The 26,926-nt window shown below is 43.5% G+C and overlaps 1 protein-coding gene across 1 annotated transcript in view; it reads left to right on the forward strand.

Moving 5' to 3' along the window:
- LOC132832290 (uncharacterized protein C7orf57 homolog) overlaps positions 1-26,926 on the forward strand; it is a 145,540-nt gene that overhangs the window by 61,721 nt on the left and 56,893 nt on the right. The window contains exons 5-6 of the mRNA XM_060850169.1: positions 7,823-7,973; positions 14,195-14,292. Coding sequence (XP_060706152.1) covers positions 7,823-7,973; positions 14,195-14,292 — 249 coding nt within the window. The remainder of the gene's footprint in view (positions 1-7,822; positions 7,974-14,194; positions 14,293-26,926) is intronic.

Raw genomic sequence — 26,926 nt, forward strand, 5'->3', positions numbered from 1 at the left:
TGAAGGGTCTCTCCCCTGACATGACTGAGCACCACTCTCATTTGACTTTGAGGCATGGCCACCTGATTGAAGCGCACATGAAGTGTGTCTGCTATGTCAGCTGCTGGCACTTAATGCAGGTATAACACTGGTGTAGTGTGGTGACGTCCAGCCACATGTGCACAACCATCACTGGTAATTGTTAATAACCATGATAAGTTGTCTAGTTTTATGTCCATATTAAAAAGGCAGAAATCTTGTGAGTATCCAAACGGTACAAAACATATCGATGTTAAGAGAACAAGAAAGCAGCCTTCAGTTGCATCCTGATCTGATCTGTGAGCCATCTGTGTGCCCATTCCTATGCACAAAGTGTCCTTGCAGTCAAAAATGCAGCATTAGGGTACAGAACTGTACTCTAAGTGGATCAGCTAAAATGGTGTGGCAAGGCTGGCTTGTGCTAAGGTCCATTGATGCAGATTGCACTGCCCATGAAGCATGAAGCATGTCCTGAGATGTTTGTTCTGGGTGTCCAAGGTGGAGGCCTGGAGGAGCAAGTCACAAACTGGAGTTGTCATGCTATCACTCTGACATTCATGTTACGAATTCTTGGTCTCTATTGTCTATCTGATCCATGGTAGAATAGAAAAAATAGAATATGGTGAGATTCAGTACACATGCAGATGAAAATGAGCAGTCATCCCTGACAATAACTACCTTGCTGCTCAGTAGTGTGAATCTTGTCTGGGTGACCAGAACTCTGATGAAAAATGTGAGTTTTTGCTCTTAACATTGAGAAAGGCCTCCCGTGTCCTCTACATGATCCTCCCAAAGGTCTCATCATAGCCTGAATTGTACAGTATCTTATAAGTTTCTGTTCACAAGATACTGAAGGGATTTGATAGGATGGATGTTGAAAGGATATTTCCCCTTGTAGCAGGGACTAGAACTGACAGTCAGAATTTCAAAATAAGGGGGTTCTCATTTAAAATAGAGATGAAAAGAATTTATTTTTCTCAGAGGGTTGTGACTCAATACAATTCTGCTACCTTGAGAGCAACGGAGTATTTTTAAGGTAGAGGTGGATAGATTCTTTATTAAAATACAGTCAAAGTGTAAATGGAGTAGCGAGGAAACTGGGTTGATGCCACAGTCAAATCAAACATGATCTTATTAAATGGCAGAGTAGGAACAAGGGACCAAATAACCTACTCCTGTTCCTTATTCATAGGTTGGCATATAGCCACTTCATTGATGAATTATTTTAGGCTGTTCTTACATATTTTTGCACTGTCAATCAGCAAGCTCATACATTTATTTGGTTTTGGTGGAGAATGCTGTAGTAACATGGAAAAAGTGAACCTTAAAGAAGAAAAATAATAATAAAGAAAAATGAAATGCGAAAGATCGATTAAAAAAACTAAAAGGGAAATTTACATTTTGGAAATATGATTTTTTTTCACCAGAAGATGCAGGTACATCAGCATTTTAAGAAAAAAACATTTTAATTATTCTGGTAGAGATGTTTATGTAGATTACTGTTCAGTGGAGCTTCATTAACTGACATAACTGATTGGAAAAATGTGAACACATCTGTCACTCCAGACTTTCTCCTATTTACTCTCCCAATTAATTTTGTATTAATATCATACACCAGTTGGTAGTTAATTCTGTTAAAATTAACCTTCAATTACAGTATAAAGCAATTTCCCATGTTTATGGAGGCAACACAACCAAGTCTGTATTCACCCACACAGAGTGTGTATCTGGGAATATTGGGCTACATTGTTTCTGAAGTGTATGTAGAAAATAATAGCACAAAATAGTGACAACTTCCTTGGATCACATTGATCCCACAAATCCAACAAAAGCATATTGTAATCACCCAAAGTTTTCTGGACTGTCTCTTTAGATAGTACATGTATAGAAGTATAGAATCCCTACAGTGTGAAAACAGATCATTTGGCCCAACACGTCCACACTGACCCTCCGAAGAGTATCCTACCCAGACCCACTCCCCTACTTTGTTACTTTACATTTCCCCTAACTAATGCACTTAACCTCCACATCCCTGAGCACAATGGGCAATTTAGCATGGCTAGTTCACCTAATCTGCACATCTTTCGACTGTGGGAGAAAATCAGAGAACCCAGAGGAAACCCATGCAGACACAGGGAGAATGTGCAAACTCCACACAGACAGTTGCCCAAGGCTGGAATCTTGGGTTGCTGACACTGTGAGGCAGCAGTGCTAACCACTGATCCCTCGTGTCTTTCCGCTGTTTAAAAAAAAGGTGTAAGAGATAGAAACTGGATTTATACGCCAGTTATCCTAACATCTATTGACTAAAAATCATTACTATCTATGACTAAGGATTCAGTGGTTGAACTCTGAAATGTTTCAGATGATCAGAGAAAGCCAGTGTAGACTTAGTGGTAGGCAATTATTTTTTGAAGTGGTGACTAAAGAGTGGACAGAAGAATATCTCTAGATCTTATTCATTTAGACTTTAAGAAGACATTCAATGAAGGCTCTCATAAGAGAATATGATGCTGTGGCAGTGGTGGAGATGTGGCTCAAAAAGGTTGAAGTAGGTATTACACATTCGTGGATATAAAGTATACATAGGGATGGAAGGATTTTGGCTAGCTTTCTCCCAGGCAATATGAATTCATGTTTTAAAAGGAGCCAATTTAATCAGGTGAGTTAACAAATAGGTGAGTTTATTAGTTATTAATCATGAGAAGAAGTAATAACACACCTATAGACACGTAGGCAATAAGAAGTGTGTCCTAAAATGATAAAGATATAAAGGTCAGTTTCTGAGTCATTCATGAAGAGTAGATAAAGACATTGTGGCCGTTACGTTTGATGTTACTGATAACATTGACATTGGTAGTTGAAACATCAATTTTGAGATGCTTGGCTTTGCGGTTTGATTAAGATTTATGTATTCTGGTTCCCTTCAGTAGTGATTCTTTGGTAGCACTCAAGATTGCGAGTCTTTTCCTTTTGTTTACCTTTGTTTAATGACTGTCTCAAAGTCGTGGCCTTCACAGCACGCTAGTCCATACACTAGGGACAAGCAGACTAGGGTTGAAGCAAGCTTTGAACCCCTGTCCCTGTGTATTCTTGAAAGGGGAAATGCAAATATATCTCTTTCCCAGATTGCTGTCTCTATTTTGCATCATATTTACAATCTGAGATACTCACAGGAAATTACAGTTCAGTTTGTAATGCATCTCTTCCTTTGAATCTTAAGTGCAGATGTGATATTCCAGATATCTGTTTCAGACATGGCTTTAGATCCATTATTGATTTGGCAGGACCAGTTATCTTTCAAAAACACATGTTGCATTTTAAATATTTGATATTTCTGTAGGTGTTCCAAAGTTATGACCCATGGTCAGGACAATAATGAACAGCTTTTATGAGCTGTGAGTGTTTAGGATCTGGAATGCATTGCTTGAGACTGTGGTGAACAGAGATTTAATTATGGCATATAAAAGGAAATTTGGAAAATATTTGATGAGAACAACTTTAGGTAGTTATAGAGAAAGTTTAGGGAACTTTCTGAGATGATGTTGCTGAGAGCTACATGAATATGACAGCCGTATGGTCTCCCACTTTTCTGCAGCCATTCTATGGGTTTAATGATAAGAGATTATTAGCTAAAGCTGAAGTTCATATAATTGAGGGAAAATATTGATGTGGCTAGAAAACCAGCTAAACAACAGGAGAAAGTAGGGATAATAGACTGGTACTCTAATTGCAGAATGTGATTAGTGATTCCCCATAGTGATCCTTATGTTCCAGCAGTTCACCATATTTATTAACAATTTAGATGATGAGTTTGCAAGACACATTTCCAAGTTAACTGATGACACAAGTGGTGTTCTAAGGAATGTATATAAGCATGAAAATCACAAAGTAATGTTGATATATTCAATGAATTTTCAAAAGCATCGTAAATGTATTTCAATTTAAGCAAATAATGGATGCCAGCCTCTTTGGATTTAAAAGAATGGACTGGATCTTCTGAGGAGTGGCAATATCACACAGATGGCCACAGCGCTCCTTTTTTTTTACAAAAGGAGGGAACTTGACAGTTCTAACAGGAGATTCTGATTAAGGCCTATTCATAGATACAGAGCCATACTTTCATTCTGATATTCATAGATACAGAGCCATACTTTCATTTTTATAGAACTGTCATGGAAAAGCAAGCTTCTTGTACTCAATAGCAGTTAGCTACTGTATTCTGAAATGTAAATGTCCAAAATCACAGATAACCAATTTGTCAGTTGCTGTCAAATGATAGAAATGTTATTTAAGTGTGAAATTTGGGTGGCTGGATGCCACGGTGCCAGGTAGGTAGAATGCTAGTTAGTTGAAAGTCACCTGGGTAGGCTGCCTGCTGGATAGAGGCAGGGTGCCAAATGGGTAGGGGGTAGAGTGCCAGGTGGGTGGAATGCATATAGTACCAAGTTGGATAGGGTGCCAGGGCGTAAGGCGACAGAAATGATTGGTAAGTTATGCAGTGTTTAGGCTAGATTGATGTGGAAGGGAAAAATTAGATCCAGAGGGGTTTGGCATGTGAGGATTGTGTCATATAGAGGGGATAGGGAGGTCAGGTCTGGCAGTGAGGACATTTGATGGGGGTGGGTGGGGGGTAGATCATGTCAAAAGCAGGTCAGGTCTTGACTAGGAAGAGGGAATCCAGATGTCTGGGGCTGGAGGCAGATTGGACCCAGAGGAGAAGGGTGGAATTTGTCTGGAGAGGGGGAACCAGACTGAGTGCAAACCAGGGCAGGACTTATACAGTAAATGATATGACTTTAGGGAGTTCTGCTGAACAGAGACCTAGGGGTGCAGATGCATGGTTCCTTGAAATTGGAGTCACAGGTAGACAGGGTGATGAAGAAGACATTTGGCACACTTGCCTTCATTGGTCAGAGCATTGAGTATAGGAGTAAGGATGTCATTTTATGGCTGTGCAGGACATTGGTGAAATCACTTTTCGAATACTGCATACAATTCTGGTTGCCCTTATGTGGGAAAGATGTTAAACTTGAGAGGGTGCAGAAAAGATTTACAAAAATGTTACCTGGACTGCAGGGTTTGAGTTATAGGGAGAGGCTGGGGCTTTTTTCCATGGGGTGTCAGAGGCTGAGGGGTGACCTTGTAGAGGTTCATAAAATCATGAGGGACATGGATAGGATGAATAGACAAGATCTTTTTCATCCAGTGGAGGTGTTCAAAACTAGAACGCATAAATTCAAGGTGAGAGGGGAAGGATTTAACAAGGACCTGAGGGGTAACATTTTCACACAGAGTATGGTGCATATGTGGAACAAGCTGCCAGAGGAAGTGGTGGAGGCAGATACAATTATAACATTTAAAGGCATTTGAATGGTTACATGAATAGGAAGGGTTTAGAAGGATATGGAGCAAATGCTGCCAAATGAGACTGGGTCAGATTGGGATTTCTGGTTGATATGGACGAGTTGGACCAAAGGGTTTGTTTCCATGCTGTATGACCCTATGACTCAATGAGTGAAGGATGTTTGGCATGGCGAAGGTGGGGGAAGGTGGAGGGGGGTGGGGGTGGGGGGGTTGTGGTTACCTACTGGGAAGTAAATGAGGACTGGAGCAAATGAAGGTGGGAGGGTTGCTAGTGTTGCGTGGGTGGGGCTGGTGGGAATGTTGGCTTCAGTGGCGCGTGAAGAGGAAACTAGGTTCAGGACAGGGGAAAAACGTGGGGAAGGCAGAGTCCTGAGTGGGGGAAAAGGAGTATCAGGTCCACCGCAGGTCAAGGTGGGAGGAGTGTGGGATTGCAGGGGATTTCAAGCTGGGAATATGTGCAGGTAGTGGGGCCGAGCCTGTTGGATACTTGAGGGGTTGAAAGAGATTAGCTCCTAGGAGTGAAGGGTATCATCTTCCATGAGGTGAAGGGGTGTGTTGGGTCTGGAGCAGGTTAAGGGGGGATGTGGTGGAGGGGCAGTTGCAGGACCAGGCAGTGGATGATGAAGGGGACTTGATCCAGAGTAAGTGAAGGGAGAGTCTAGAGCAGGGTAAAATAGGGAAGTAGGCTGCAGAGTTGGGGAAGGACAATGGCAGATCTATAACATGTCAAAGGTGGGCTCAGGTCCCTGGAGAGAAGGGATGTCAGATCAGGAGCAGGTGAAGAGGTGGGTGTCTACAGGCTTGGAGCAGGTGATGGCAAGGATAGAATCGGGTCCCAGTGTGTTTGGGTGTAGTGTTGGTCTGGAGTGGATGAAGGAGGAGTGGTGGTCAGGTCTAGAATGAGGCAAGGGGCTTGTTCAGTTCCTGGGGCAGTCAGGTCAGGGTCTGGTGGGTCTAAGTAGTTTGGGGAGGTATTTCTGGGGGTTTCTGAGTTTTGTATGAGGCCATTTTGTTATTTATCTATGTATTTAACAGTCTAACTTTTCTTTATATTCATTGGAACCCTTTGAATTCTCTGATTTAAATGGAAACTTTTGAGGAACTCCAGGTGTAGAGGAATTTCCCAATAGAATCCTCAATATCGTGGAGGTTGTTACTTTGGAGATTTTGCAAGGTCCTCATGCACCATTCCCCTCTACACTGAATAATGACTGTCTGGGCATCAGAACATCTGGGCCAGTATATCAGATTATTTTATAATTTGTGATAAACAAGAAACAGTGGAGTCCAGAGAGTCTTTGAGGTCTATGTACATTGATTATTAAAGTGTCACAAGGGATAAAACTAAATCTAGAAGTCAGAATACAAGGGGAAAGCATATCTCCTGATCGCATCTAGAATATTATACTCATTTCTGGGCACCACAGCCAAGAAAGAATATTTTGTCTTTGGAATGAGTGCAGCTTGGCTCTGTCAAATGATATCTGGACCCAGTAGGCTACATTATGTGGAAAGATTACACGACCAACAAGATTACACAATTTGTCAGAATTCAGATGTTTAACAGGTGATATAATTGAAGTTTCATGGATAATGAAGGGAACTGAAAGGACAGATGGAAAAATATTTTGACCATTTGATAAGGCGGTTTTAGCCTTAGAAAAGCTAGGATTTTCAGAAGTTAGCAGAATGTTTGTATCCACAGTTGATATAAGGTCAATTGCTCTTTTATATCTGAGATTAATGGAAAGTCATTTTTCCTTTGTGTCTTACAATTCTTTAAAAGACATAATTCTATTGCTCTTACATGTTGTAATACAATTAAATACTTAATTTCCTTCAAATATTTATCCCATTTCCTTTTAAATACTGCTTTAAGGTATTTTTTCACATTTTATTAAATGAAGTAATCCATATGTTAATGACCTTCTGTATAAAAACAAATGTTCTAAAATCTCTTCTTTCTCTTGATGATAACCTTAAACCTATGCCTTGTCACCAATTTATCTATCGAAGGAAACAGTTTCCTCTTATTGTATTTAAATCTGAAACCTCTCATTTCTGACATCATCATAGTCAGTTGCTCCATCACCTCTTCACATATCGTAATGTTTCCAAACAAGGAGCCCAAAACTAGTGATTTGTATCAATTCTTCATTACCACTCTGCTGTTGTCCTCTCTATTGCTGTTTATAATGACAAGTACTTTTATCAACTTGTCCTCCTCCTGATAAAGATATTCCTCAATGCTGATAAACAAAATTATTTTCACACAATGCAAACACATTACTCGTACGAGCATTAAAAGACAGAGCAAATTTTAACCTGTTGGTGTCATTACTAAGGTCGTTTTGTTAAATTACATACTGATGAATATACCCTAACATATCCATTTTAAAAGCAGCCAAATTAATAAGTTTAATGTCACTACTTTCAGAGTTCCTAAATGGTACTTACCAGAATACATGGTTCATGAGGAGTTCATTCCCAGCTCTTGTGAGAATAAGTCTGGAAAATTACCTCATGATCCTAATAAGACTGCATTGGAGAAGGATACAGAAGACAATGAGAAGGAAAATAAAATAAAGGTAAATATATTGTAATAAATATATTGATGAGATTATTACAATTAGTGTGGTTTACAGGGACTTCATTCAAGCCTTTGATAAGGTCTCATGCAGAAGGCTGGCCCAAAATGTAACAGCCCAAATGATCCAAGGCAAGCTATCAAACAGGATCCAAAATTGGCTTGGAATTAAGAGGCAAAGATTGTGGAAGGTTGTTTTTATAATTGGAAGTCTCTGCCCAGTGATGTACCACAGGGATTGATGTTGGGACCTTTGCTATTTGCAGGTACATTACTGACTTGGATGTGATTATAATTAGGTTTAATTAGTAAGTTTGTAGATGACGTGCAAATTGGTGGTATTGTTGATAGCGAGAAGGATGGTTTCAAGCTTCAGTGTGATATTGATCAACTGGTAAATTGGGCAGAGCAATTGCAGGTGGAATTTAATCTGAATAAGTGCTGGATGATGCGTTTTGGTAGGTCTATTAAGGGAAGAACATACACAATAAATGATAGACCCCAGGGAGTACTGGGGTACAAGAAAGATCTTGGAGTACAAATCCATTTAATCTCTAAGATAAGTATGTAAGTTAGCTCGCTGATGATGTTACCTAGTCATGGTGATGAAACGTCTGAAAACAAACCTTCCAGCTGTGTGAGCTAACTTACATACTTATCATCAACCTGAACTACAGGTCTTCTCAAAAATCGTTACTCTCTGAAGACGTTAGCCCAAGTAGTAATGAAGACATACGGTAACTTGCTTTCATTAGCTGGGGTGTAGAATATAGGAACAAGGAAGTCTTCTTATGGCTTTATGAAACATTGGCTAAGCACAGATGAAATACATGTGGTGCTCTGCTCGTCACACGATTGGAAAGACATGATTGAGCTGGAGAGGATCCAGATGAGATTTACCAAGATGTCACCTGAGACAAAAAGTTTCAATTACGAGGAGAGACTGGATAGGCTGCATTTGCTCTCCTTGGAGCAGACTAGGCTGAAGGTTGACCTGACCGAGCTACACAAAATTATGAGAGGCATAAATAGAGTAGATTGTGAGAATCGTTTGCCTGTAGCAGACATGTCTATGACCACAAGACATAAGTTTAAGGTGAGGAGGAAGTGGTTTAGAGGAGATCTGAGGAACAATGTTTTCACAGTTCTTTGAGAAGGTGACTAAGGAAGTGGACGAGGGTAAAGCAGTAGATGTTGTGTATATGGATTTTAGTAAGGCGTTCGATAAGGTTCCCCATGGTAGGCTAATGCTAAAACTACGGAGGTATGGCATTGAGGATACATTAGAGGTTTGGATTAGGAATTGGCTGGCTGGAAGGAGACAGAGGGTAGTAGTTGATGGATTATGTTCATCTTGGAGCGCAGTTACTAGCGGTGTACCACAAGGATCTGTTTTGGGACCATTGCTTTTTGTTATCTTTATAAATGATCTAGAGGAAGGACTTGAAAGCTGGGTAAGCAAGTTTGCGGATGACACAAAAGTCGGTGGAGTTGTGGATAGTGAGGAAGGAAGTGGTAGGTTACAGCGGGATATAGATAAGTTGCAGAGCTGGGCGGAAATGTGGCAAATGGAATTCAATGTAGCTAAGTGCGAAGTCGTTCACTTTGGTAGGAATAACAAGATGATGGATTACTGGGCTAATGGTAGGCTACTTGGTAGTGTGGATGAGCAGAGGGATCTTGGTGTCCATGTACACAGATCTCTGAAAGTTGCCACCCAGGTAAATAGTGCTGTGAGGAAGGCATATGGTGTACTGGGCTTTATTGGCAGAGGAATTGAGTTCCGGAGTCCTGAGGTCATGTTGCAGTTGTATAAGACTCTGGTGAGGCCTCATCTGGAGTATTGTGTGCAGTTTTGGTCGCCATACTATAGGAAGGATGTGGAAGCTTTAGAACGAGTGCAGAGGAGGTTTACCAGGATGTTGCCTGGAATGGTAGGAAAATCTTATGAGGAAAGGCTGAGGCACTTGGGGCTGTTCTCATTGGAGAAGAGAAGGTTTAGGGGAGATCTGATAGAAGTGTATAAGATGATTAGGGGTTTAGATAGGGTAGATACTAAGAACCTTTTACCGCTAATGGAGTCAGGTGTTACTAGGGGACATAGCTTTAAATTAAGGGGTGGTAGGTATAGGACAGATGTTAGGGGTAGATTCTTCACACAGCGGGTTGTGAGTTCATGGAATGCCCTGCCCGTATCAGTGGTGAACTCTCCTTCTTTATGGTCATTTAAGTGGGCATTGGATAGGCATTTGGAAGTTATTGGGCTAGTATAGGTTAGGTAGGATTCGGTCGGCGCAACATCGAGGGCCGAAGGGCCTGTACTGCGCTGTATCCTTCTATGTTCTATGTTCTATGTTCACCCAGAGCATGGTTGAAATATGGAACATGCTGCTTGAGAGATTGGTGGAGACAGGTACTCTTTCAACATTTAAGAAGCGTCTGGATGAGTAATTAAAATGCCAGGGCTTAGTAGTCAATGGACCAAGTGCAGATGGATGGGATTAGAGTAGTTTGGTGTTTGTTGGTCAGGTTGAAGGGCCTGTTTCTATACTATATGACCCGATGATTAGTATCCCATCTGCTTTCTTAACCATCTTTGCTCCTGTCCTGCTGCCCTCAAGGATCTATGAACATGCACACCATGGTCCCTCTGATCCTCTGAACTTCTTAGGGTTCTCCCATTCAAATGTACAGAGGGACCTCAATTATCTGGCATTCGATTATCCGAATGTTGGACTATCCGGCAAGATCGCAAGGTCCCGAGGCTCGATTAAACTATGTTATCCGGCATTCGATTATCCAGAATTTGATTAACCTAATGAAATACTGTTTGCCCATGTCCTTTGGATAATCGCGGTTCCTCTGTACTCCATTTTCTTGTTACTTCTTCCAAAATGCACCACCTCACACTTCATATACACAGTGTCTGTTCATCTTCACTATATTTTTCCATTTCTTCTCTTCCTCTGATTGATTGGGAAGGTTCCACTTCTTGAGATATTTAATGTTAAGTAAAGAGCAAAATTTAATTGGACCATGCGGTATTGGAGAATGAGGAGAAATAAGACATGCTTAATTACATCACTGGCAGTTTAAAATCAAAAAAAAATTTGTGAGATGAGGAAGAACTGGTAAAAGCAAGGGAGGCTTAAATATCCTTTTGTGAGCCATCTGTCCAGACCTGTCAGTGATCATGGCCTCAGGGAATCCCCTCCCATGGTGGTCAGCAATGTGTCCTTCACAGGGATTAAATGATTCAAGGTGCTTGTCTCCACCCAGTTATTCATGTTTTCTTTTGTTATATGCCATCTTATCCCAAATATCGAGTTCGGTCAGTTAGTGATGTGAAGATAGTAAAGTATCAGGTCATGATTATTTTGCATGATGTTGCTATTATATTTGAGTCTGTGCAAACTGTGCATTGTAATAAGACACTTTCAACAAGATGCTGTGTGAACATAAAGGAAAGTAAATTTTAGGATTGGGTACTAATTGATAGAGGTTGTTGGTATGAGGTATAGCCTATTGAATTAAATGAGATAAATGTTTCAGTTTGTAGGAAGTATCATTTGAAACTGACTTACTTATGGTGGCTCAGTGGTTAGCACTGCTGCCTCACAGGATCAGGGTCCCAGGTTTAATTCCAGCCTCGGGTAACTCTCTGTGTGGAGTTTGCACATTCTCCCCGTGTCTGCATGGGTTTCTTCCAAAGATGTGCAGGTCTGGTGAATTGGCTATGCTAAATTGCCTGTAGTGATATGTGCATTAGTCAGAGGGAAATGGGACTGGGTGGATTACTCTCCAGAGGGTTGGTGTGGAATTGTTGGGCTGAAGGGCCTGTTTCCACGCTGTAGGGAATCTAATCACCCTCCACTATATCACCAATCATGGTGTCATCCGCACATTTTATGGACGGGTTGAACCGAAGGGTCTGTTTCCATGCTGTACATCTCTATGACTACTCAACCTGCAAGAGATCGTTAATCTTTCACCTTCATTGCAATCATGTTCTTGAAGGCCCACAGGACTCTAAATGTCTCTTTTCCTTTCACAGATGCTGCCAGACCTGCTGAGTTTCTCTTACTTTTGCTTGTTTCATCCTTCCAAGAACACAAGTTTCCTGTAGCTCTAGTCTCTTGTGCATGCTGCATTCCTTTGTCCACACCATTGGTGGACATAGCTTAAGTTATGTACTGTAGACCCTAAGCTTTGGAATTCCCTTCTCAACCTTTCCATTTCTCCAACTCCCCACCCTCCGTAAATAACCTGTTTAAAATTTAATATGTATTTGATTAACCTTTAGCAATCTTGTTCTATTTTCTTTTGTTTTACTATGCACATACTAAGAGTCTTTGAACATTTTGCTTTTTTGAAGATATCAACCGTTTAAACACTGGGAGCTGAATTTTTCTGAATTAAAATATGCTAATATAAAAATGGCAGTAGTTAGGCAAAGTTGTGATATCTTGCCCCATGCTTGATAATTTAATTCTTTATTCCTTTAACTCCATTATCACCTGATAGGCCTTCTTGCAAATTGTAGGCTTTAGAGGAAATTAAAATGGTAATTCGATAATCACTGATTCTCAGAAAGGGAGTCACAATTAAAGGACCATGAATCTCTAACAAAACAAGACCAACTACCGTCTTGTGACGTCCGATGTCATCGGCATGGTGGCTCAGTGGTTAGTACTTCTGCCTCACAGCACCAGGGACCCAGGTTCAATTCCCGCCTCGGACAACTCTCTGTGTGCAGTTTGCACATTGTCTGGTTTCCTCTGGTGCCCTGGTTTCCTCCCACAGTCCAAAGATGTGCAGGTTAGGTGAATTGGCCATGCTAAATTGCCCATAATGTTAGGTGAAGGGGTAAATGTAGGAGGATGATTCTGGGTGGGTTGCTCTTTGCAGGGTCGGTGTGGACTTGTTGGGCCAAAAGGCCTGTTTCCACATTGTGAGTAATCTAAAGTAACATTTCTGAAACTTCCAGCATCGATGCTCTGTGATTGCTGTTGACCAGCAATTCAACTGGGCCAGTCACATCAATGCCTACAGGTACAAATTAGAGGCTGAGTCACTCATCTCCTGATTCTCCAAAATTTTTCAAAGCATAGGTTAGAAGTGTGATAGAATACTTTCCATTTCCCTAGACAGTTGCGGCTGCAAAAATTCTGATAAAGTTCAGCATCTAGAACAAATTAATTGTTCAGTTGATTTATAGTCCAACAACGTCCTCAAACATCCTTCACCAGTGGCTTACTGATGCTTCTGTGTGTATTATTGGTAAGATACACTGTCATAATCCAAGGTTTTAACAGCATAACCCAATTCATCGACCTTGGCACCTAAAAGGACAAGAACAGTAGACTAACGGGACACCATCATTTCCCAATCTAAGCCATTCATTTCTCATAAATTGTCTGTGTATAAATTCACCATTTTTGGATGAAAATCCCTAGAATACCCTCCTAAACAGCATTGTGACAACACCTTTACCACATGCACTGCTTTGGTTAAAGATGATTCACCACCAGAGGGCAGTGGAGGCCCAGTCTCTGGATTTATTTAAGAAAGAGTTGGATAGAGCTCTCAACGATAGTGGAACTAAGGGTTATGGAGATAAAGCAGGAAGAGGATACTAATTAGGAATGATCAGCCATGATCATATTGGATGGCGGTGCAGGCTCAAAGGGCTGAATGGCCTACTCCTGCACCTATTGTCTATTGTCTATTTTCTTAAGGGAAACTAGGGATGAACAATAAATTATCCCATTGGAGGATGCCAACATTCTGAAGGTGAATTAAAATCAAATTAGAGGTAACTACAATATTGTTGCCCTCAGTCTTCAAGCTTTAGTCCCTTTTAATGTGGCTTCCTTTGGGAGTGCAGGATCGAGAAATCACTCCTTAGCCCCTTTGACTACAAACCAATCAGCTTCATCGTAAGGAATGAGCTATTTATATGATTATATGAGCTATGTTCAGCATGAGTGCTTTTGGTGATCTTACAATGTTAAGGTCACTTGTTTCAACTTTGAATATTCTTTAAATACATTGCAATATCTGAGTAGTCTTGCTGATGAGTTTTGCACCAATTGAACCTTTTCAATAAATTGCCAATAATCATCCACAAATAATTTTCCTTTGCCAAAATTGCCAATAAATGTACTGATACAGACTTGTATTCTTTCCTGTATTGATAACTGTGCCTTCTTTTCTCCAAAGCTAAAGTTGCCAGAAATTAGAGACAAAAAGCAAAAAGAGAAAGCAAATATGAAGAAGACAATGCAAGAGGACAACTTGGAAAATAAATTTCCAGCCATGTAAGTTGAAAATTACAAATCTGTAATGATTTATTGTCAACCTGTCAGTTGAAGCTGGTTAGAAAATCAGCACAATGCCAAGGTAATGGAGTGAATACAGTATGTGAAAATTGATGATCATGGTACCTGAATTTTGCACCTGTAATATTAATGGAAGATGGTCTTTAGCCCCAAATAGAGACTTCCTTCTCCTCACCAACATTGCCCATGTGCCTCTGCTGTGCAATTAGAGACAATTATCCTACTTATCTACAACTCTGTTGCCCATATTCTATCTTGCAACAAGTCTCATTCCATCCACCACACCCCTCTTCACTGACATGCATTGACCATCTGACAATAACTCAGTTTAAAATCATCCATGTTTCAAATTGTTCCATGACCTTGTCTCTGCCCATCTTGTAACTCCTCCAACACCATAAACTCTGCGATCTTTGGACTCATATATAGAATTCCTACAGTGTGGAAACAGGCCCTTTGGCTCAACAAGTCCACACTGACCCTCTGAAGAGTAACCCACCCAGATCCATTCCCCTACCCTATAGTTGTCCTGGACCAATGCACTTAACCTACACATCTCTGAACACTATGGGGAATTTAGCATGGCCAATTCATCTAATTCATCATTGGACTGTGAAAGGAAACCGGAGCACCTGGAGGAAACCCACGCAGACATGGAGAGAACATGCAAACTCCACACAGACAGTCACCCGAGGCTGTAATCGAACCCAAGTCCCTGGTGCTGTGAGGCAGCAGTGCTAACCACTGAGCCACCATGCCACCTCATCCAATGTTGATTATTTGTGCATTCTTGCTTTCACCATTCCACTGTTTGCAGACATGGCTGCAACTACCTAGGATCTAAGTTGTAAAATTCTCTCCCTAAACTTCTCTTACTCATTTTACCAACCTTTTGATCATCTATCATAATGTTTTCTTATTATGGCATAGTGTCAAATTTAGTTTGACCATAATCTTTTGAAGTACCTTTGGACATTTTGGTCTGAAAGTGGTAGTTTATAAATGATAGTTGTTTCAGACACAGCATCAGAGATTTGGTTTTGTGAATACCTGCAGCTCTCTATGTTGAATTCCCTCAGCAGATGTTGTATTTCCAAGCTCAGCATACTACAAGCTAAACTGTCTTGACAAGCCTTTTTTGAGCCAGAAACCTATTCAAATTGGAATCAGAGGTGCCCTTTGCAACACTGAGTCTGACCCCCTCCCAACCCTGTCATACCAGTGTGAGTATTTTCATGTTAACTACCAAAAAAGAGTGCAGATTTTATCGGAGATTTTTGAAAGAAAACACCTAAACTACTTTACAAAAAAAGCAAGAAGCCTGCCATTTAGTGCTTTCCTATTATAATGTCCCCTTTTGCTTGTGGTTTATTTAATTGACTGTTAGTGATGAAGCATTTCGACGATGAAATAATCGGCAAGATTACCATCTATGATATACAAGGAGGCATGATGGACAGTACTTTGAAATAGATTCTGTAAAGCTTCATTGCACTTTGTCTGGATATTTCTTTGATCTTTAGTGTAGATTTGAAATTAACTAAATGCTTCAAACTACAAAAAACACAAAAAACTGTGATTGCAGGAAATATGAAACAATAACAGAGATTGATGGTCTGGCAGCATCAATGGAGAGAAAGCAGAGTAAACATTTTGGGTCCAACGACCTTTCTTCAAAACTGATTGTAGCTAGGAAAAGTTTGAGATTTACTGAAGGTGGGGTGGTGGGGAGGGGGAAGGAGTAAATGATAGTTGGAGGAGGTGGAGCCCAGAGAGTGAGAACAGCAGTCATGCAGTTTAAGGTGAGTCAGGAAGAAACAAAAACTGCTAATAAAGACTATTACTATGGCCTTAAAATTATTGAACTCAGTACTGAGTCTTGAAGGCTGCATGATCCCCAAGAGAAAAATGAGATGCCGTTCTTCCACTTTGTGTTGAGCTTCACCGGAACATGACAGCAAAACCAAGACAGAAATGTTGGCTAGGGAACACGATGATGTGTTGAAGTGGCAAGCAACCAGAAGCTCTGAGTCATTTTTGCAAACACAATATAGGTATTCCACAAAGCAGACACTGTTTTGTTTCTCAGTGTAGAGAAACACATTGTAAGCAATGAATGCTGTAGATTAGATTGAGTAAAGTGCAGGCAAATTGCTGTGTCGCCCAAAAGGTGTGTCTGGGGCCTTGGAAAGTGAGAAGAGAGAAAGTAAACAGGCAGGTATTATACATTCTGCAATTGCACTGGAAGATACTGAAGGGAGGTGTTGGGAGTGGAGGAGGGGGTGGACCAAGGTGTTCCAAAAGGAATGATGCTTGCAGAAGGTTGATAAGGGATGGGAGGGGAATATATGTCTGGTGGTGACATCCTCCTGGAGGTAACAGAAATGGTGACCTATGATCTTTTGTATGTGGATGCTGGTAGAGTGGGAAGTCAGGACCGAGGACCCTATCAGTGTTGCGAGGGAAGAGAAGAGGTGAGAATTGTGAGAAATGGGTTGTCCCTGTATTCCATGAGATTTAACCTTGCTCACCAGTCTCCCATGGGGAACTTTGTTGAAGTCCATATAGATCATATCTACCACTTTGCCCTCATCAATCCTCTTTGTTACGACCTCAGTGGGGGGCATGTTGTTGGAGGGAATCCTGAGGGACAGGATGTACATGTATTTGGAAAGGCAAGGACTATTTAGGGATAGTCAACATGGCTTTGTGCGTGGGAAATCATGTCTCACAAACTTGATTGAGTTTTTTGATGAAGTAACAAAGAAGATTGATGAGGGCAGAGCAGTAGATGTGATCTACATGGACTTCAACAAGGTTCCCCATGGGAGACTGATTAGCAAGGTTAGATCTCATGGAATACAGGGAGAACTAGCCATTTGGATACAGAATTGGCTTAAAGGTAGAAGAAAGGGGGTGGTGGTGGAGGGTTGTTTTTCAGACTGGAGGCCTGTGACCAGTGGAGTGCCACAAGGATCGGTGCTGGGCCCTCTACTTTTTGTCACTTACATAAATGATTTGGATGCGAGCATAAGAGGTACAGTTAGTAAGTTTGCAGATGACACCAAAATTAGAGGTGTAGTGGACAGCGAAGAGGGTTACCTCAGATTACAACAGGATCTGTACCAGATGGGCCAATGGGCTGAGAAGTGGCAGATGGAGTTTAATTCAGATAAATATGAGGCGCTGCATTTTAGGAAAGCAAATCTTAGCAGGACTTATACACTTAATGGTAAGGTCCTAAGGAGTGTTGCTGAACAAAGAGACCTTGGAGTGCAGGTTCATAGCTCCTTGAAAGTGGAGTTGCAGGTAGATAGGATAGAGAAGAAGGCGTTTGGTATGCTTTCCTTCTTTGGTCAGAGTATTGAGTACAGGAGTCGGGAGGTCATGTTGCAGCTGTACAGGACATTGGTTAGGCCACTGTTGAAATATTGCGCGCAATTCCGGTCTCCTTCCTAGCGGAAAGATGTTGTGAAACTTGAAAGTGTTCAGAAAAGATTTACAAGAATGTTGCCACGGTTGGAGGATTTGAGCTATAGGGAGAGGCTGAACAGGCTGGGGCTGTTTTCCCTGGAGTGTTGGAAGCTGAGGGGTGACCTTATAGAGGTTTCTAAAATCAAGTGGAGCATGGATAGGATAAATAGACAAAGTCTTTTCCCTGGGGTCGGGGAGTCCAGAATTGGAGGGCATAGGTTTAAGGTGAGCAGGCAAAGATATAGAAGAGACCTAAGGGGCAACTCTTTCACGCAGAGGGTGGTACATGTATGGAATGAGCTTCTAGAGGATGTGGTGGAGGCTGGTACAATTGCAACATTTAAGAGGCATTTGGATGGGTATATGAATAGGAAGGGTTTGGAGGGATATGGGCCAGGTGCTGGCAGGTGGGACTAGATTGGGTTAGGATATCTGGTCGGCATGGACAGATTGGACTGAAGGATCTGTTTCCATGCTGTATATCTCTATGACTCTATGACTCATAAGTTTGTGAGACATGATTTCTCACGCATAAAGCCATCTTGACTATCCCTAATCAGTTCTTGCCTTTCCAAATACATGTACATCCTGTCCCTCATGATGCTCTCCAACAACTTGTCCAGCACCGACGTCGGGCTCACTGATCTATAGTTCCCTGGCTTGTCCTTCCCACCTTTCTTAAACCGTGGCACCACGTTAGCCAATCTCCAGTCTTTCGGCACCTCACCTGTGACTATCGATGATACAAATTTCTCAGCAAGAGGCCCAGCAATCACTTCCCTAGCTTCCCACAGAGTTCTAGGTACACCTGATCAGGTCCTGGGGATTTATTCACTTTTATGCGTTTCAAGACATCTAGCACTTCCTCCCCTGTAATATGGACATTTTTCAAGATGTCACCATCTATTTCCCTACATTCCATATCTTCCATGTGCCTTTTCCACAGTAAATATTGATGCAAGATACTCGTTTAGTATCTGGTTCATCTCCTGCAACTCCTTACAAAGGGAACCTTGCTGATCTTTGAGAGGCCCTATTCCCTGCCTAGTTACCCTTTTGTCCTTAACGTATTTGTAAAAACACTTTGGACTGTCCTTAACTCTATTTGCCAAAGCAATCTGATGTCCCTTTTTTGCCCTCCTGATTTCTCTCTTAAGTATACTCCTACTGCCTTTATATTCTTCTAAAGATTCGCTCGGTCTATCTTGTCTATACCTGACATATTTCTTCTTTTACTTAACCAAACTCTCAATTTCTTTAGTCATTCCCTACACCTACCAGCCTTTCCTTTCACCCTAACAGGAATATATTTTCTCTGGACTCTCATGATCTCATTCCTGAAGGCTTCCCATTTTCCAGCCATCACTTTACCTGCAAACATCTGCTCCCAATCAGCTTTTGAAAGTTCTTGCCTAATACTGTCAAAATAGGCCTTTCCCCAATTTAGAACTTCAACTTTTAGATCTGGTCTATCCTTTTCAATCACTATTTTAAAACTAATAGAATTATGGTCACTGGCCCCAAAGTGCCCCCCACCAACACCTCAGTCGCCTGCCCTGCCTTATTTCTCAAGAGCCGGTCAAGTTTTGCACCTTCTCTCATAGGTACATCCACATACTGAATCAAAAAATGTTCTTGTACGCTCTTAACAAATTCCTCTCCATCTAAACCCTTAACACTAAGGCAATCCCAGTCTATGTTTGGAAAGTTAAAATTCTATTCCATAACCACCCTTTTATTCTTACAGATAGCTGAGATCTCCTTACAATTTTTTTCTCAATTTCTCTCTGACTATTAGGGGGTCTGTAATACATTCCCAATAAGGTGATCATCCCTTTCTCATTTCTCAGATCTACCCAAATAACTTCCCTGGATGTATTTCTGGGAATATCCTCCCTCAGTACAGCTGTAATGGTATCTCTTATCAAAAATGCCGCTCTCCTCCTTTCTCTCCCCCCCCCCCTTTCTGTCCTTCCTGTAGCATTTGTCCCCTGGAACATTAAGCTGCCAGTCCTGTTCATCCCTGAGCCATGTTTCTGTAATTGCTATAATATCCCAGTCCCATGTTCCTAACCATGCCATGGTTCATTTGCCTTCCCTGTTAGGCCTCTTACATTGAAATAAATGCAGTTTAATTTATCAGTCTGACCTTGTTCTCTGCTCGAACAAACCTACATCCAAAATCTCAACCTGAGCCACAAATCTTCTCAAACTCGCAAGTCCCTGCCTGTCCTGACTGTTTGATTCACCTTTGTTCTCGACTGTATCAGTCTCAGATTGAAAGTTTTCCTCATTATCTCCCTGGTTCCCACCCTCCCACCTCACTAGTTTAAATCCTTCCGAGCAGCTCTAGCAAATCTCCCTGCCAGTATATTAGTCCCCTTCCAATTTAGATGCAATCCATCCTTATTGTACAAGTCACTTCTACCCCAAAACAGCTTCTGATGATCCATAAATGTGAATCTTTCTCCCGTACACCCGCTCCTCAGCATGCATTCATCTGCTCTATCTTCCTATTCCTGCCCTCACTAGCTCGTAGCACCGGGAGTAATCCAGATATTACTACTCTCAAGGACCTCCTTTTAAAATTCCTGCCTAACTCTCTGTAGTCTCCCTTCAGAATCTCAACCTTTTCCCTTTCTATGTTATTGGTTCTAATGTGTACAATGACCTCATGCTGGACCCTCTCCCCCTTGAGAACATTTGATACATCCTTGGTCCTGGCAGCAGGGAAACAACACACCATGCTGATTTTTTGCTGCTGGCCACAGAAATGTCTGTCTGTACCTTGGACTTGAGAGTCCCCTAACACAATCGATCCCTTGGAATCTGACATACCTCTCATTACATTAGAGCCAATCTCAATACCAGAAGCTTGGTATTCATGCTACGTTCTCCTGAGAATCCATCATCCCCTACACTTTCAAAATAGAATACTTGTTTGAAATGGGGATAGCCACAGAAGACTCTTGTACTACCTTCCTACCTCTTTTACCTTTCCTGGAGTTAACCCGTCTATGTGACAGTGACTTTCCCCCATTCCTGTAACTGCCAGTCATCACATCCCCTAGCTCTTGTAAATTCCTCATTGGCTCTACCTGCCTCTCCAACCGATTCATTCGATCTGATAGGATTCGTAACCAATGGCATTTATGGCTGATATAATCCTCAGTAACCTGTAAACTCTCCCTAAACTCCCACATCCGACAAGAAGAGCATATCACTCTACGAAGGGCTACTTTTGCTTCTTTCAATCTACAAACCCAGAAAATGGTACTGTCTTATTCTTCTACAAAACACTGCTCTAGATTAAATGAATACTTATCAAGAGACATCACTCAATAAAACATATAATCAAGAAAGAACCCACACTACTCACTACTTATTTTAAGGCCACCTTAAAATTCACTTATCTGCTTCTGTGCTGTGACCTCTCCCAGACAGGTTCCTCCAAGATCACTGTTTCTTAAAATTTTCTCAGGCGCACTCTGATGTCCAGCGATACATGAATTCAACAGCAAAGGCAGTAACTGCTCACTCTATCAGTTAGCAATGTCGGTTTCTTTCTCTCTCTCTCTCTCCTGCACTGACCTCACCATGTGCTTCCTTTGTCTGTTCTTCAATAATTACAGAGTATCTTAAGGATGAGTTCTTGGACCTTAGCTTTTTACAATCTTTATTCATAACTTAGATAGGGAACTGAACATACCGAATTCAAGTTTGCTGGTAGAAATTAAATGGGAAGGTAAGTATTGAACAGCATGCAAAGAACTACAGAAAGGTATAGACAGGTTAAGTAAATGAGCAAGAACATGGGAGGTGAAATATATCAATGGTAACCTCTTTGGTCAAAAAAACCCGCTATGTTTTGAGTACTGAAGTGCTAGGAAATATTTGCTTTCAGAGAGTGCACAAATTAATATTCAACTGCAGCAGTCAATGAAGAAGGCAAATAATGTATTAGTTTTAGTTACAAAGGTTTGGAGTATTAAGGAATATCATGACAGTTACAAAGGGATTTGGTGAGGGTCCCAACTTTGTTCTCTTACCTAAGGAAGGATTTATTTGCCCTAGAAAACAGTTATACAACCTTTTCGTGTGATTGGCCAAATTTCAGGACTTTTTCACTTAAAGGCCAATGAGTAAATTTCAGAAAGATGAGGTTTGGCACAACACTAAACATGAATTTTCAAAAAAAAGTTGAAATTTGAAGAAAACTTAAAACAACTTGGTGAGCAAAAGAAAACAATGACCAAGCAGTAAATTGACAATGTGAAAAAAGTGAATAAAGATGACTATTAAAAAGTACCAGACAGAATAGGTCACTTGTCAAACTGTGACAGAGTGGTCAGTACATAGGGTATGGGGGAGAATGCTGGTAAGTGGAGTTGAAATGCCCATCAGCCATGATTGAATGGCAGAGTGGACTCGATGGGCCGAATGGCCTTACTTCCACTTCTATGTCTTATGGTCTTATGGTCTTATGGACGTGGCACAAAGGGGTCAACCCAATCTATGTACATGGCCTCAATTGGGCACTGATCAACACAGCCCCTCTATTCTTTCCAAAGCTGATGAGCAGGCACGCAGTCCTTTACACTTTCGAAAAACAGTTATAGGCCGCAACAAGCTGAATTCCTTACGTGGTTGTTAACATGCAGTTAAGATCTCCAATTAGTGGCATGATGGGAAGGTTGGCCATAGATCATCCCATCCAGAACTTAATTCGGGTGTAGATAGGAGGGAACCAGGGATTGTGTATATCTCTATCTCACTGAATTAAATGCCCTTCCCATTTTCTTCATCATCAGAAGATTCTACCCAGTGTATGTGTGTGAGTGAGTGTAGGTGGTTGTGAGTAATTGTGAGACAGACAGACAGACAGACACACACACACACACACATGCCAACACCTACTCTGTCTCCAAAATCCTATCAAATCACTGGATCTTGAGATTGGAACAACCCAGGCTGAAAAACACCCTACCAAATTTTAAATTTTATATGAATTCTGCAAATACCAGCTTGGAGTATGTGCTATAAGAGGAAAATACATCAGTTTGGCAGTACTGATAACTTCCAGGCTGTGGCTGAACGACCAACATACTAACAAGCATGCTTAAAAATGTGTTGGTGGAAAAGCGCAGCAGGTCAGGCAGCATCAAAGGAACAGGAGAATCGATGTTTCGGGCATAAGCCCTTCTTCAGGGATGAGGAGGTGTGCCAAGCTGGCTAAGATAAAAGGTAGGGAGGAGGGACTTGGGGGAGGGGCTTTGGGAATACGATAAGTGGAAAGAGGTTAAGGTGAGGGTGATAGGCCGGAGAGGGGGTGGGGGCGGAGAGGTCGGGAAGAAGATTTCATGTCAAGAAAGTGGTGCTGAGCCTGAAGGTTGGGACTGAGAAAAAGTGGGGGGAGGGGAAATGAGAAAGCTGGAGAAATCTGCATTCATCCCTTGTGGTTGGAGGGTTCCTAGGCGGAAGTTGAGGCGCTCTTCCTCCACGTGTCGTGTTGCCATGGTCAGGCGACGGAGGAGGCCAAGGACCTGCATGTTCCTTGGCGGAGTGGGAGGGAGATTAAAGTGTTCAGCCACGGGGCGGTTGGGTTGGTTGGTTGGGGGTCCCAGAGGTGTTCTCTGAAACATTCCGCAAGTAGGCAGCCTGTCTCCCCAATGTATAGGAGGCCACATCGGGTGCAGCGGATGCAGTAAATGATGTGTGTGGAGGTGCAGGTGAATTTGTGACGAATAAGGAAGGATCCCTTGGGGCCTTGGAGGGAAGTGAGGGGGGAGGTGTGGGCGCAAGTTTTGCATTTCTTGCGGTTGCAGCAGAAGGTGCTGGGAGTGGAGGTTGGGTTGGTGGGGGGTGTGAATCTGACGAGGGAGTTGCAGAGGGAGTGGTCTTTCCGGAAAGCTGATAGGGGTGGGGAGGGAAATATATCCCTGATGGTGGGGTCTGTTTGAAGGTGGCGGAAATGACGAAGGATGATACGATGTATCTGGAGGTTGGTGGGGTGGTAGGTGAGGACAGTGGGGTTCTGTCTTGGTGGTGATTGGACAAACGGGGTTCAAAGGCGGAGGAGTGGGAAGTGGAGGAGATGCGGTAGAGAGCATCGTCAACCACATCTGAGGGGAAATTGCGGTCTTTGAAGAAGGAGGCCATCTGGGTTGTTCGATATTGGAATTGGTCATCCTGGGAGCAGATGGGCGAAGGCAAGAGAATTGGGAATATGAGATGGCGTTTTTACAGGGGGGAGGGTGGGAAGAGGTGTAATCTAGGTAGCTGTGGGAGTCAGTCAGTTTATAGTAAACGTCCATGTTGAGTCGGTTGTCCGAGATAGAAATGGAGAGGTCAATGAAGGGGAGGGAGGAGTCTGAGATGGTCCAGGTAAATTTGAGGTCAGGGTGGAAGGTGTTAGTCAAGTGGATGAACTGTTCAACCACCTCATGGGAGCACGAGGTAGCGCCGATACAGTCATCGATGTAACAGAGAAAAAGGTGGGGAGTGTTGCCAGTGTAGCTGCAGATGATGGACTGTTCCACATATCCAACGAAGAGGCAGGCATAGCTGGGGCTCATGCGGGTGCCCATGGCTACACCTTTGGTTTGGAGGAAGTGGGAGGATTGGAAAGAGAAGTTGTTCAGAGTGAGGACCAGTTCAGTCAGTCAAAGGAGGGTGTCAGTGGAAGGGTACTGGTTGGTTTGGCGGGAAAGGAAGAAGCGGAGGGCTTTGTGGCCTTCGTGATGGGGGATGGAGGTGTATAGGGACTGGATGTCCATGGTGAATGTAAGGCTTTGGGTGCCGGGGAAGCAAAAATCATGGAGGAGGCGGAGGACGTGGGTGGTGTCCTGAATACAGGTGGGGAGTTCTTGGACGAAGGGGGGGCAGGACCGTGTCAAGGTATGCAGAAATGAGTTTGGTGGGACAGGAGCAGGCTGAGAAAATGGGTCGGCCGGGGCAGTCAGGTTTGTGGATTTTGGGCAGGAGGTAGAAATGGGAGGTGCGGGATTGTGGGACTGTGAGGTTGGAGGCGGTGGATGGGAGATCCCCTGAGGTGATGAGGTTATGGATGGTCTGAGAGATGATGGTTTGGTGGTGGGAGGTGGGGTCATGGTCAAGGGGGCAGTAGGAGGAGGTGTCCGCGGACTGGCGTTTAGCCTCAGTAATATAAAGATCAGTGCGCCAAACTACCACCATGCCTCCCTTGTCTGCCGGTTTGATGGTGAGGTTGGGGTTGGAACGGAGGGAGTGCAGGGCTGCATGTTGCGAGAATGAGAGGTTGGATCTACGAGCTGGTGTGGGACTGGAGCTGGGAGCGGGGGGCAGGGATAGGTGTGGGGGTGGGGTTATGTGTTGGGGCGGAGTTAGGCGTGGGGGCGGAGATCGGCATGGGGGCGGGGATCGGCGTGGGGGCGGGGATTGGCATTGGCGTGGTGATGCATGCGGCGTGGTCGTTGTGCGACGGCAACTCCGGGGGCGGAGTGGCTGCGGACGCCATTAACCACGCAGCCACTGCAGCAACCGCTGCCGCGAACTATGACATTACTTCCGCTCCCCCCCCCCGCCACCAACCATGAAGCGTCCGCGATCGCCGCCCAGACACCCGCCTCCACGATCGCCAGGAAGACCATCGCAGACAGATTCGCGGTCTCCATGGGGTCCACGACCACCGGGAACAACATAGTTTCTGCATTCACTACAGCTGCTTCCACCCCCGGAGTTGCCATTGCCGCATCCACTTCCACCCCCAGTGACATCACTCGCCTGCACAATGGCCACGCCGCATGCGTCCCCACCCCCACTTCGATCCCTGCCCCCATGCCAATCTCTGCCCCGTGCCTAACTCCGCCCCCACGCCTAACCTCACGCCCACAACTGACCCCGCCGCCACTCCCAGCTCCAGTCCCACACCAGGTCCTAGCTCCTAGCCCTGCCGTATTTTCACCATCCCTCCAAATCTCCCCCTCTCTGAGGTTGAAAGATTAGTCCTCAGCAGAGGCCTCATTTTCATCCCCCTACACTCCCAGATTAACGAATTCAACTCGCGGTGAGACATCGAGCATTTCTTTTGCCGCCTTCGCCTCCGCGCCTACTTCTTCAACCAGGACTCCCGCCCACACTCTGACGACCCTTTCTTCCGCCTCCAACACACCCCACCCACCTGGACATCCCGTGCTGGCCTCTAACCCACCCTCGATCTCTTCATAGCCAACTGCCGCCATGACATTCACCACCTCAACCTGTCCACCCCTCTCACCAACTCCAAACTCTCACTCTCGCAACGTGCAGCCCTCCACTCCCTCCGCTCCGACCCCAACCTCACCATCAAACTGGCAGACAAGGGAGGCATGGTGGTAGTTTGGCACACCAATCTTTATATTGCTGAGGCTAAACGCCAGTTCACGGACACCTCCTCCTACTGCCCCCTTGACTATGACCCCACCTCCCACCACCAAACCATCATCTCCCAGACCATCCATAACCTCATCACCTCAGGGGATCTCCCATCCATTGCCTCCAACCTTATAGTCCCACACCCCGCACCACCTGTTTCTACCTCCTGCCCAAAATCCACAAACCTGACTGCCCCGGCCGACCCATTGTCTTAGCCTGCTCCTGCCACACCAAACTCATTTCTGCATGCTTTGACACTGTCCTGAGCCCTTTAGTCCAAGAACTCCCCACCTATGTTTGGGACACCACCCACGCCCTCTGCCTCCTCTATGATTTTCGCTTCCCCGGCCCCCAAAGCCTTATCTTCACCATGGACATCCAGTCCCTATACGCCTCCATCTCCCATCACGAAGGCCACAAAGCCCTCCGCTTCTTCCTTTCCCGCCGAACCAATCAGCACCTTTCCACTGACACCCTTCTTTGACTGACTGAACTGGTCCTCACTCTGAACAACTTCTCTTTCCAATCCTCCCACTTCCTCCAAACCAAAGGTGTAGCCATGGGCACCTGCATGAGCCCCAGCTATGCCTGCCTCTTCGTTGGATATGTGGAACAGTCCATCATCTGCAGCTACACTGGCACCACTCCCCACCTTTTCCTCCGTTACATCGATGACTGTATCGGCGCTACCTCGTGCTCCCATGAGGAGATTGAACAGTTCATCCACTTTACTAAGACCTTCCACCCT

The sequence above is a fragment of the Hemiscyllium ocellatum genome, chromosome 34 (genome assembly GCF_020745735.1).
Source record: "Hemiscyllium ocellatum isolate sHemOce1 chromosome 34, sHemOce1.pat.X.cur, whole genome shotgun sequence".
Classification (NCBI taxonomy): Eukaryota; Metazoa; Chordata; class Chondrichthyes; order Orectolobiformes; family Hemiscylliidae; genus Hemiscyllium; species Hemiscyllium ocellatum.